At 38.0% G+C, this 13949-nt stretch overlaps 1 protein-coding gene across 1 annotated transcript in view; it reads right to left on the bottom strand.

Annotated features, from left to right (window-relative positions):
• Nucleotides 1-13949, bottom strand: part of LOC124594340 (ATP-dependent zinc metalloprotease YME1L-like) — a 110341-nt gene that overhangs the window by 46043 nt on the left and 50349 nt on the right. Inside the window, exons 5-7 of the mRNA XM_047132708.1 lie at nt 10590-10769; nt 6995-7089; nt 1087-1330 (exon numbers count right to left, since the gene is read on the bottom strand). Of these exons, the coding sequence (XP_046988664.1) occupies nt 1087-1330; nt 6995-7089; nt 10590-10769 (519 nt within the window). The remainder of the gene's footprint in view (nt 1-1086; nt 1331-6994; nt 7090-10589; nt 10770-13949) is intronic.

The following is a 13949-nucleotide window of genomic DNA, read 5'->3' on the forward strand; positions in this document are numbered from 1 at the left end:
ATCTTGACTGAGCATGCAGGGATTTAAAAGTGTCATTTCAATACCCCCTACTTGGGTTGTAAAAAACTCATAGTTTCATATTAGGTGAAAAACACACACTCTTTTCACTTGTGACTATTTAACGAGAAGCGCATTCTTTAATGCTGCAAAATAACTGAAGTGCCCTTCTAGATGAATAAAATCTATAAAATACTGCAATAATGTTTAAAGACCATTACAAGAGGCTAAGCAATCACCAGCTGCTCTATAACTGTTGGGCATAAAAGAGAGAAAAATAATTCTTTGTATAACTTTTATCCAGCCAGCCTCTTTCTGCCTTTTTCAATGTCACATCACCTAAAATACCTGCAGACATGCAAAATCCTAGGCATAATTTATTCCATGCATTCCTTACAGTGAAAACTACACGGTAGTGTACAAAATCATGTCTATCTTGTATTATCACATGCATGGTTGAAAACTATGTTCAGTTTCTCAATGACCACTTTGACAGCAGGCAAATACATCTTCACAATTGAGATAAATACATATACTTCTGGATTTTGATTAATAACAAAATTTATGAAGGCAATGAATGCATATCATTTTTTATTCGCAATGTTACTGCAAGAACTACAATGAAAATGAATGCATAATGGTCCTCACAATAAAACAGCATCAGCAGCATCTAAATGTATTCTATATAATAGAATGAAATGCCTTGAGGATTTTGGCCATATGTAATTTACATCATATGCATGCAAATACTACTATCAGTCTTTTTGTGTCAAGTTAAAATCTTAACTACAATAAACACAGAACACAACTGCTATTTACAACTGAACAGTACAATACAGTGAGAGAACACAAGGGACATCATAACAGGAGTTAAAACTTGCTTGTGAAGCAGACACAGCATAACTTAATTTCTTATGTATAGACTGTGATGTTTCATTTTCAAGTTGTGAATGAAGGTGAACGATTCTGATACACTGTCATTGATTTGATGCTTGGCTGGATCAATTCTACATATTTAGATACATCTAATTACTTGGTTAAGATAGCCATGAATTGACAATAATTAATAAAATTCTACTTGGAACTCACTGAAGAGATCACGAACTCTCCTAGCTCCTTGACCGACAAGAATCTCATCAAATTCTGGACCAGCTGCATGAAAGAATGGGACTCCAGCTTCACCTGCTACAGCACGGGCTAGAAGGGTTTTTCCAGTGCCTGGTGGTCCAACAAGCAAAACTCCTTTAGGGAGTTTCCCACCCAAAGCTGAAAATTTTTCTGGATTCTTCAAAAATTCAACAACATCCTTAAGTTCTTGTTTTGCTTCATCAACCTGAAACACAGAACATATACTGCATCAACAAAAGAAAGATTTTTCTTCTATCAATATCACAAAAGCTGTTTACATGTCTAAAAGTTTTTGCTATTTAAACTTTGGGAACTATGATCAACAAGATGTCATATTTACACTTCTCACTAACTTTATCACATTGTATTTTGTCAAAACATATATTTTAATAAAGTGATGTGTATAAAGCATTATTACCACAGAGGTACAGAGGGAGAGGGAGAGGGAGAGGGAGAGAGAGAGAGAGAGAGAGAGAGGTAGCCACACTGTATAAAATGTCCCTGTGGACAACATAGAAAACATCACTTCTGGAGAATGGTCATGGCACAGCCTCAAGGAGAGTAGTTATTGACATGCAGCATTATTTACGTCAAGACACCTAGAACGAGATGATTGCATTAGCTAGGGGTGGTGACAGTAGCTACACAGAACAGGTCAAAAATAGGCTGCCTTTTGCAAGACTCACACTAAAACTGTTAAGATACAGTGTAACCCCAGTTTTACATTCCCTTCAAATTTTCTACATTCACAATATAATTTCACATCCACTGCTTTTTTTCATAATTATAAATATATTGTGACCTACAGAAGTATATTTCATTCTGCCACCGCACATTTACATACAGGTAAAGTCCTGACATCATTTATGGAATGCAACTGGCTAAAATGGCTCTGAGCACTATGGGACTCAACTGCTGTGGTCATAAGTCCCCTAGAACTTAGAACAACTTAAACCTAACTAACCTAAGGACAGCACACAACACCCAGCCATCACGAGGCAGAGAAAATCCCTGACCCCGCCGGGAATCGAACCCGGGAACCCGGGCGTGGGAAGCGAGAATGCTACCGCACGACCACGAGATGCGGGCGGAATGCAACTCTCTAATTGATTATTTTCATTGTTATAATTCTCTAATTAGGTCTGATATCTCATCAAAGCAATCAACTGCTATTCTGTATTTCACACAATTTTCTTAAAAAATATTTTTTTATGTATGATGTACCACATTCATGTGCAACTGGTCCACCAGCCGAGCTATCCAAGCACAACTCACAACCTGTCCTTGCAGACTTAACTTCTGCCAGTATCTCTTCTTCTAGCTTTCATACTACACCGAAGTTCACCTTCACGCACTGCAGGGCTACCACTCCTGGAAGAAACGATACTGCAGAGAAAATAGCTTAGCCACAGCCTTGAGGATTGTTTTCAGAATGATTTCTCACTCTGTTGGGGAGTGTGTACTGATTTGAAACTTCCAATCAGATTAAAACGTACGTAACCCATGTCCAGGTCTTGTAATATTTTGCAGTCACTTTTGGACTTCTGCTAGAATATTTATGTAGACATCAAGACTTTTGAATGTATTTCTGAACTAGAAAACAAGATGGAAGGAATTCACAAAAATAAATTGAATCAAATTATAATTCTGAATTTTTCTGGTAAAAGCATTAACTACCAAAAGGCTAATGGAAATAAAACTTGGCAAAACCAACATTTTCAAACTGAAGGCCAGTACAATTAATAAAATCCATTATTAATGTTTTATAAAGAATGAGCTTGAAAAGTAATTTCCCAAAATTTACACCCTTTTTTAAAAGTCCCTGGATAAGTGTGAAAGTAGGGTTTTACTGTATGTAAATTTCCAGCCTGAAGATAATGTACATTTTTCTGCTATCCATAATAGTTTCAGGTAGGATCCCAAATTTACTAACATGTTATATAGCGACACGCCTTATCTCATTTTTTTTTTTCTTTTTTACAGCTATTGTTATGACATCCCTGTGGATTTGCTGTTCTCATAGTTTTGTCATCTCAGTTATTGGAATAAACAGGAGACAAGGAGGCAAAAATCTAAACACATAGATTTACATCAGACACTGAAATATCATGCAAGTCTACAATGTTACCAGAGTTCAAGGTAATGAGTCATGAAACTCTCACAAAATGTTGCCAAGCAGCTGGCATGTACACACACACACACACACACACACACACACACACACAGACAGAGAGAGAGAGAGAGAGAGAGAGAGAGAGAGAGAGAGAAATGTTGTGTGTAAGGGGTGGAGAAGAGCATTCAAAATGTAAATTAAGTTGCATTTTTCAGTCTACTGTAGCACTATAGATTGTAGCAGCAATCAAAAATATGCTGGAGGACTAAATGTCACAACCAGGGATAAGGATCGATTTTGATATCTGGGACGCAGAATAGATCAACACGATGGATACAAGCAATGATAAAGGCAAAGGGGTAGTCATAAGAAGAAGCAGCAACTAATCTCCAAGAATGTAAAAATTGTGCCTAGTTTTTTTCCATGTACTAAAAGCCAAAAAGAAACTCGTAAAATGAAGTCTAATTGGTGCAAAGCACCAGATGGTATGTGTCAAGCATGTGGTTATACTCTTAAACAGTTCCTTTTCAACTGAAACACATCACATTACAATTAATTTCCCATCTTGAAGGATTCTCAATGATTCAGTTATGGTTCTGATGCTGTGACCCGTATGTTGACATTAACTGGAGATGCGGTATTATTTTAGTTACATTTTCAAACAACAGAGAATCCAGGATAGAATGTAACAATATTATGAAAAGGAAAGTTGCTACTTACCATGTAGCGGAGATGGTGAGTCACATATAGGCAAAAAAAAAAAGGGATTGTTACAATATAAGTTTTCCATATCAAGACCTTTGTCGAAAATAGATGACAGGCGCCCCCCCCCTGCCCCCCCTCCCCCCAAACACACGACTGCAGCCTCTGGCAGCTGAACCACACTGTGTGTGTGTGTGTGTGTGTGTGTGTGTGTGTGTGTGTGAGAGAGAGAGAGAGAGAGAGAGAGAGAGAGAGAGTTGCATTTGTTTTGTGTGTGTGTGTGTGTGTGTGTGTGTGTGTGTGTGTGTCTGTCATCTAGTTTTGACACAAAGGCCTTGATGGCAGAAAGCTTATTTTGTGACAGTCTTTTGCTGGCCTATCTACAACTTGGTTCCTCCACTATTTGGTAAGTAGAACTTTCCTTTTCATAATACTGTTTAATGAGATTTTTCTATTCACATATATCTATTTACAGACTTTTAATTGCTTGCAAAAGTTTGCCTCCTATTCCATAATCACGTAGAACAGACAATAACTTCCTCCTAGGAACCCGGTCATATGCCTTTTCTAGATCTATAAAACATAGATACAATTCCCTGTGCCACTCGCAACACTTCTCCATTATTTGCCGTAAGCTAAAGATCTGGTCCTGACAACCTCTAAGAGGCCTAAACCCACACTGATTTTCATCACATTTGTCCTCAACTAATACTCGCACTTTCCTTTCAACAATGCCTGAGAAGATTTTACCCACAACGCTCATTAAAGAGATACCTATGTAGTTGTTACAATCTTTTCTGTTTCCATGTTTAAAGATTAGTGTGATTACTGCTTTCGTCCAGTCTGATGGAACCTGTCCCGACTCCCACGCCATTTCAATTATCCTGTGTAGCCATTTAAGACCTGACATTCCACTGTATTTGATGAGTTATGACTTAATTTCATCCACCCCAGGTGCTTTATTGCACTGCAATCTATTGACCATTTTCTCCACTTCCTCAAATGTGACCCATTTCCATCATCATTCCTATCCCATTGTACATCGAAATCTGAAACATTACTGATCGTATTTTCACCTACATTGAGCAACTCTTCAAAACATTCCCTCCATCTGCCCAAGGCATCAACAGGATTCACCAGCAGTTTTCCTGACCTGTCCAAAATACTTGTCATTTCCTTCTTACCTCCCTTTCAAAGACTGCTAATTACACTCCAGAATGGTTTTCCAGCAGCTTGACCCAAACTCTCCAACCTGTTTCCAAAGTCTTCCCAAGATTTCTTCTTGGATGCTGCAATTATCTGTTTGGCTTTGTTTCTTTCTCCAACATAACTTTCTCTGTCTACCTGAGTTCTAGTATGTAGCCATTTTTGATATGCCTTCTTTTTCCTTTTACAGGCTGCCTTGACTGTGTCATTCCACCAAGCTGTTTGCTTCATCCTACCTTTACACACTATTGCTCCAAGACATTCTTTAGCTACTTCTAGTACTGTGTCCCTGTAACTTGTCCATTCCTTTTCCAATGACTGTAATTGACTACATTCAACTAACTGGTACCTTTATGAGATCACTGTTATGTACTTGTGCCTGATTTCCTTATCCTGAAGTTTCTCCACTCTTATCCTCCTACATATGGACCTGACCTCCTGCACTTTTGGCCTCACAATACCAATTTCACTGCAGATTACATAGTGATCAGTGTCATCAAAGAATCCCCTGAATACACGTGTGTCCCTCACAGCCTTCCTGAATTCCAGATCTGTTATTATATAGTCAATGACAGATCTGGTTCCCCTGCCTTCACAAATATACCGGTGAATGTTCTTATGTTTAAAAAAGGAGTTTGTGATTACTAAGCCCATACTGGCGCAGAAATCCAAGAGTTGTTTCCCGTTCCTGTTGGCCTCCATATCCTCTCCAAATTCACCCATAACCTTTTCATACCCTTCTGTTCGATTTCCAATCCTGGCATTAAAATCACCCATGAGCAGAACACTGTCCTTGTCCTTTACTCTAACAACTACATCACTGAGTGCGTCATAAAAACTATCCATCTTATCTTGATCTGTGGTTGATGGTGTGGGTTCCTGTCGTCATGTCCTAGTTCATGAACCACGGGCAACGTATGAGTGGCCAAGTAAGTGGTCCTGACAGTCGGGATACAAGTTACTTTGAAATAAGGGACCCGTGGCAAGTACGGCTAGCAACCTGCTTCCCTGGTACTTTAAATATGATGCTGTATTCCTCAATTTAAAATAAATAAATAAACTGATGTTAGTTAGTATTTTTAAACTGTTAAAAAATTAGAATCCTTATATTCTTTTCATTTCCTCTCCTACTGCACTAAACAGAATTTTTGGCTGAAAACGAGCACATTTTTGATATATGGCTTTTGCGCCTATTTATCTATGAAAAATCATTTACTTCTTTTACCATAGCTATGGAATTGACTGTTCGACACTTAGAATTATTGATGTGCCTTCCACAGAACAGACTTACGTAAATACAGATAAGTGCCAGGGTCTTTATTTTAAAGTCTCTGGAAAAAAAAAAAAAAAAAAAAAAGAAAAAAAAAATTTACACGATTTTTTATGACCCCCTTTGATTATTCTTGTTGTTCTCTTTCAAAGTACAAATGAGTGTCATGCTGGTGTTCCCCCAAAACATTACGCCATATCTTAATATGCAAAGTAAGTACGTTAACAGTGTTCCAATGCGACAGAAATTTTTACATGTTCTTAAAAGAAAACAATCCATGAAGCAGGTTTTTTTCCTTCTGCTTCTATTGTGATTCTATCTTGTAGGTCAGCTTCAGTTAGAGAGAGAGACAGAGAGAGAGAGATGCTAGGCATTTACGAAAATTTTTCCAGCTTTACTTTTTCGAAGTATCTTTCTTTCTTCGCATTTACTCTGGATGAATTCAGCTTGGGTACTAAATGTACAAATTTCACTTTGTACAGGTAGTATGGGAGGTGGAATTACATGAATTAAATTACTATTAATCATTAATTATATAAAACAAATTAACACTAATACATGGTTCATAGTTAACATACCCCCTTTACATCAGCGAATGTGATGTGTATCTCTTCAGGATCCACTTCTATTTGGCTGCCTAGCTGCACACGGAAAACAGAGCCACTTGTGCTTGCTGTAAAACCAGACTCACATTTCAATGACAAAATAATAAGCAAAATGAAATTTACATTTGCAAAAGTTTGTTACAATATGGAGCTTAAAGAACAAGTAATCATTACCATAACTGTAAAACTGAAGAACAAGGAAAAGGAAAGAATATTGTAAACTAGAATATAGAACTGAAATGACACATCATTTAACTTTTTCTTTGCAAATTTTGTCAGTTATAATTAGAGCTGATAAATTCGATTTCCATGTCTTCGATTTCCATGTCTTTCATTTACTTTCTTTCTCTTACAAGCAATAGACAAAAGATACTCTTAACAGTATTCATATGCTGCAGGAGAAATGGAAATAGTGAAGTGAAGATATCTCTTCCAATTTGATGATAATGTCCTCCTAGATGCACAGAGGGTATGGGGAGAAGTGACCCATGTTACAGTGAAATCATCAGTTTCAAATAAGACTATTTCTTATGGATGTTGAGCGTACTTACAGCTCTTGCTATTTGACTGACAAGCTTATTCTTTTTATTTAGATGTTGTGTTTCTCTTCTGCCTCCCCCTCCCCCCCCCCCCTTTCCCCAGAATTATAAGAAAAAAGAAAAATAAATCTCAGTGCTTTTTCTGCTGCATGCCATTTCCAGTTAGTTTGCCACTAAACAATTGATCAAAAGAAAGACCTTTTTCCAGTAAGTATTAACGTACAACTAAAACTGTTTATCTTGGTGTGATTTCCTCTCTGCAGGAAATCAAGTAGGTCTATGAGATGCACTCAAAAATTAGTCTGATTTACAAGATTTTCTCATTGTTGAGTTGGAAAACATGTTGTTGCGCTGTGTTGTGTTATGTTGTGTTGGTAAACATGTCTGAAAAGTATCTGCACACTGTTAACCATACTGTATATTATTCTGCTATCAGCTGTCAGAAAGGTTTGATATTTCTGACTTTGGAGCCATTAGATTCTTTCCCAAGATTGACTTCACAGTTTGTGTAAGATTACAATAGACAAGGCAAGACAGTAAAGGTGGAGTGACAGGAAGACAGACGGTACAGTGAGTACCAATTCCATGAAAAATTGGGACAGTTTTGTAAAGGATAATCTGATTGGTGGCCGAAACAGGAGGCAGTGCGCCATATTTGTTAGATTCATATATTAACATTTGATAAGTATAATTAAGCTTTTATTGTGTGTCCAGCTCAGTACATTCTCAGAGGAAGCTTTAATCCACTTATTTCAGGTCTCATTTTTATAACAATTTTATTAATATCAGAATTATGACACACAGATTAAGCACTTCATGCACCTTCAGGGCCCGCGAAAAGAATGCTACGGAGTGGAGTGATTCGGGCTGTCCGGTCAATCTGGAGTAAGGGGTTGAAAGGCATGGTTCATGTTACTAGCCACACAAATAAGACAGAATATTGAAAATTCCTGGCAGATTAAAACTGTGTGCTGGACCGAGACTCGAACTCAGGACCTTTGCCTTTCCCGGGCAAGTGCTCTACCAACTGAGCTACCAAAGCACGACTCTCGCCCCATCCTCACAGCTTTACTTCTACCAGTACCTCATCTCCTACTTTCCAAACTTCACAGAAGCTCTCTTGTAATCCTTGCAGAATTAGCACTTCTGGAAGAAAGGATATTGCGGAGACATAGCTTAGCCACAGCCTGGGGGATGTTTCAAAATGAGTTTTTCACTCTGCAGCTGAGTGTGCGCTGATATGAAACTTTGCAGGAGAGGTTCTGCGAAGTTTGGAAGGTAGGAGACGAGGTACTGGCAGAAGTAAAGCTGTGAGGACAGGGCGTGAGTCATGCTTGGGTGGCTCAGTTGGCCAACGACAAAGATCCTGAGTTCGAGTCTTGGTCCGGCAAACAGTTTTAGTCTGCCAGAAAATTTCATATCAGCACACACTCCGCTGCAGAGTGAGTCTCATTCTGGAAGACATAATATTGTATTCAAATAATGCGACTCTGTATGCAAAGCACAGAAGAACAGTGTATATAATTTTTGTGAATATGTTTTCTACAAGACTTAATGCAATAGGATTTTGATCAATTCTAACACAAACTGTGAATTGTTTTGACTTTGCAGCAGTTTATAACTTTATCTGCTTTGTGTGCTTTCAATAAAAAAGGTACTGGAAATCCATAACTTGGGACAAATATCATTTTGTAGAATCGAAAGGCTTAGCCATCTCACCAGTTACTTTACAGCCTCACTATAAGAACAACAAACTCGCAACCTGAACACTACAACAGCACTGGGACGATGACATCAATACAAGGTCTCAGATTAGTGAAGTGTAACAGAATCTCTGTGTTCTAGCTTAATGCGCAAGAGCAGGACTAGGCCCTTGCATTTCCAGTACAAATCGAGACATTTATATGATATTTGAGGTATGTGAAAGGAATGTTGATTTGGAAACAGACTACAATTGTTATACTCAAAATTTAGCTCAGTTAACATTTTGCTTGATGGGAACTCCACAAAACGTCTGATCTATTCATTTCGCACTACTATTACCTACCTTTCCCTTCTGTTTCACCATAAAGGTTACAAATCTTTTGGTAGTTTCAGTAGGTATTTATTTCATACCAAAAAATGGATCGGAGAATGTGTGTGATATTTTACTATTAGAAAAGGATTAAGTCTCGTTTCAGTAACATTAAGTATTCATTTTGATGAGTTTTGCCACAAGTGGTATAAGCATTTTGATGAATTATTGAAACATGTCTCAACAGGAGATGAAACAAACATGGGTTTACAGACACGAAGTCGGAAATAAAACTCTGTCATCTTAGTGGATACATTCCGAACTGCCAGAACAGAAAAAAAAGCTGGACAAGTGTGGTCAAATGTGTTCTTTAACGGCATACTACATCATCAGTTCTTACCACATGGTCAAATGATCAATACAGAGTATAGCTTACAAGCTCAATGCCTTTAATATCGAGCAATCAAGGGGTTGAGGAGCCAAGGGGGATTGGGGGGTGGGGAGTTTGAAGTACACCTGGATTTGTAGCAAAATTACTGCACCATGATTCAATAAAGTTCCAGTCTCTACACTAATCTGACATGACCACATACGACTTTTTTGTGTTCGCAAAAGTACACAAAAGCTTACAGAGTTCTCATTTTAGAAGCAGAGATGATACTACAAAACATTGCTTACACACCTTAAAGTTATTCCAGAGATCCGAGTATCAGAAATGTTTTGAGAACTGAAAAAACACTGGTATAGGTTCATAATATCTAATGGGGGGGGGGACTATTTTGAACAGGATAACATTTATGTAGACAAATAAAATTCTTTCCAAAAAACAAAAATTCCACTTTTTTTCTGAACATATCTCATATACCCACATCTACAATCTGCAAACTACTACCAACTGCATAGCATAGAGTACTTCTCATTATTACCACATGTCAGAATTAATTCTTGGCTGTTGAAAGTCAGAATTGATTAAAATTAAGTTTCAAAATGAACATATTACTTCAATACAACTTACCCATCAAAGAAATAAATATTGCAAGAAAAATGGTGATCATTAGCAGCTGCTGAATCACCTTCAGCCATTTCATAGTTCGCCCTGGGGAACGCACTCCATTTCCAGCAAGGTAACCCTCTGCAAACGCCACTTTCATTCTTTGTTGTTCTTCTGGTGATAATGAGTCAGATGATATCAGACCTACACAAACACAGGACATTCAGTGAAAATGCTGAGTTCATTTATGTTAAAAAATTGCAGACAAATTATATATACAGCAAATTTGTTTTACACATGTAAAGGACAAATACTTGTAATATGTTACCAAACTGCACAAACTGCAGCAGAATCACATGTAGGTACCACATCACCTTCTTATTTACATCAGATCAATGGTCATTAACACATTTTATATGCTAGAGAAATATACACACAACAAGAAAGTAATCTATTGATTTTTTTCCTCCTGATTTACGTAAGTTTTAACATTCTATACTACAGAGCAGCAAAACAGGTGGCTGGAGGGACAAAAGTATGGTATGTACCTCTCCACCTACTCTGCAAGCTTCCCCCACCACACTTTTGCTGTGGATTTCAGTTATCATAAATCTGCAGCCATCAGGCCTGTGACCACACACGGCTAGCAGAACCCAGCAAACTTTGCCATCAAGCAAAACCATCAACAAAGCTGTCCAACGCATGTACGAGGTGGCCAGGTACAAGGCGTAACAAGGCACCTGGATACAAGTGAGACGTTTACTGAAATCAGTAGACACCAGTTGGCAATAAAGGTTTTAAAGACAATAGAGGATAATGCCTTCTTTTGAACAATTTATTATGGTTGTGCGAACCAAATGTTAAGAAAATGTCTGAAAATCATGCTGAAACAGCATTCATAGCTCCACTCATGAAACTTTTCGTATTTAATTTATTTTCATGAGAACTGTAAAGCATATGTTGCAAATCACATTACTGTTGGCCACCTGTTAAATTATAAACCTGTTTCAATTTTGATTACATGAACATTTAAGTGCTCATTAGTTTTAACCAGACCCCCCCCCCCCCCCCCCCCCCCCCCCCCCAGTTAAAACTGAGAAGTATGGCAGCATAGGCAGTGTACACCTGGAGGCTTTACTGTCATATATTGATAAATTGTACAGTGGGGAGAGGGCAGGAAAAGAAAACAGGAAATAAGAGTGTAAAGAGTGTGCAGAATCCACAAGCATGGGGAAGAGAGAGAATAAGACACACAATCGTTCACATGATTTATTGTTTCATTTTCCTATTCTGAAGAATTAAATGCGTCTGAAAATTCAGTACCCAAGGAGACACTGGAAGCAATGAAGATGAGTTACACAGAATTTTCTTCAAATTGTCACTTTCTTGTTAATTTTCAGGGTAGGATAAACATTTCAGTGTTTTACTATAACATTATCAAAGGCTTCCTCAGGTAAACCTGTACAACTTTAATTCTGAACATCAAATTTATGGACATGATTTTTTTCTTTCATTTGTGCCCGTAATACTCTCAAATGGATTTGTTCTGACAGTAGTAAGGAAGAAACCTCACATTTTCAAGGTCAATTTTTGTCACTAAGCACAGACAAGTTCAAACTAGCTTTAATCCTTTCTGAGCCAATCTTTTTCTGGAGTAATTAAAATCTTTCTGTATGTGCAAACACAAATTATTCTCTATTTTAATAAATAGTAAAATGATCATTCAATAATTACCATGGAAAAAACAAAAACAATATTCAATTATAAAGTGGAATATAGTGTATTCTAGTGGTCACAAGCTGCTGCACACTGCTTCATTGACATGCTGATATTTCAAAACAGTGATGTCCACTTCATTGACATACTGATATTTTCACAGTGATGCTCAACAGTTGGCAGCATTTGTGCATGATGAAAAGGTTTAATATTCCTCAAATGTGTACCTCAAATCAGTCATAAGCAGTAAGCCATTTTTGTTAAGTGTTCCATAAAATGTACAAGAAACATTGCTGGAACACAGGTAACTGCTATGCAAAGGCAGGAATGTTACACAGTTCAGTTTTCTTCAACTTCTCCTTCCTGTTGTTCATCAAATTCGGGCACCCACATCAGCTGTCACCTCCTGGTACTGTTCGTATTCAGAGATCAGATCATTCCTGTTAGATTCTGCCTCAGTGAACTCCATTCCATCCATGCCCTCACCAGTGTACCAGTGGAGGAAAGCCTTTTGGCGGAACATGACAGAGAACTGCTCCGATATACGCTTGAACAGTTCCTGAATTGATGTAGAATTACCAACAAATGTAGCAGCCATTTTGAGTCCTCTAGGTGGAACGTCACAGACTGCTGTCTTCACTTTGTTGGGGATCCATTCTACAAAGTAACTGCTATTCTTGTTCTGAAAGTTCAGCATCTGCTCATCTACTTCTTTCATGGACATGCGGTCACGGAACATGGCAGCCACAGTGAGGTAATGACTGTGAGCACGGATCACATATGGCCATCATGTTTTTGGCATCGAACATTTGCTGCTTTAAGCTCAGGTACAGTAAGGAAACAGTATTGTTGAGATCCTCATGAAGTGAGAGGAGCAACGCCTGGCATAAAGAAGTGGAGGCGAGGGAAATGTACCAAGTTAACAGCTAGTTTACGAAGGTCATAATTCAGCTGACCGCGGGAACTCAGGCAAGTTGTTACAACAAACATTGTGAGAAATACAAGGTAGTTCAAGTCACCATATGTTGGCATTGCAAGTTTCAGGGTGTGGAAGCAGAAGTAGTACAGTGCCTCACTGTCTATGACATAGGTTTCACCTGTGTTTTCTACAAGCTGGTGAGCTGACAGTGTTGCATTATATGGATCAACAACTGTGTCTGAAACCTTAGGTAAAGGGATGACTGAGTATGTGTTCATTATCCTGTCAGGTTATTCTTCACAGATTTTTGAAATAAGCAGAGTTCCCATTCCAGATCCTGTGCCACCACCTAATGAATGAGTCAGCTGGAAGCCCTGTAGGCAATCACACCTCTCTGCTTCCCTTCACCAGCCAAACGAAGACTGTTTGTAATTTGTGTAAGAAACATTGTGAGAGATACTATGCTCAAAACTGCAAAATGAGGAAAACCTTGAATATAAAACTGACTCTGGAATAACTATTCATTTGTAATTTCTCTTTGCACATTGTGTGCTTTTCAGTAACTAAATAAAATGTGTACTTCAGGTTTCCATTGTGGAAAATTACTACTGTCACAGCTAAGGCACAGTAAAAGTTAATGTACAAAATTATTGCCAGAGGATCTAAAAGGGTTTTAGATGCTTTATGCTCACTCCATATCTTTCAAACTCCTGGAACTTCCTTTCCATATCAAAGTCATTCACTCCATC

This window comes from Schistocerca americana, chromosome 2, assembly GCF_021461395.2.
Source record: "Schistocerca americana isolate TAMUIC-IGC-003095 chromosome 2, iqSchAmer2.1, whole genome shotgun sequence".
NCBI classification, from domain to species: Eukaryota; Metazoa; Arthropoda; class Insecta; order Orthoptera; family Acrididae; genus Schistocerca; species Schistocerca americana.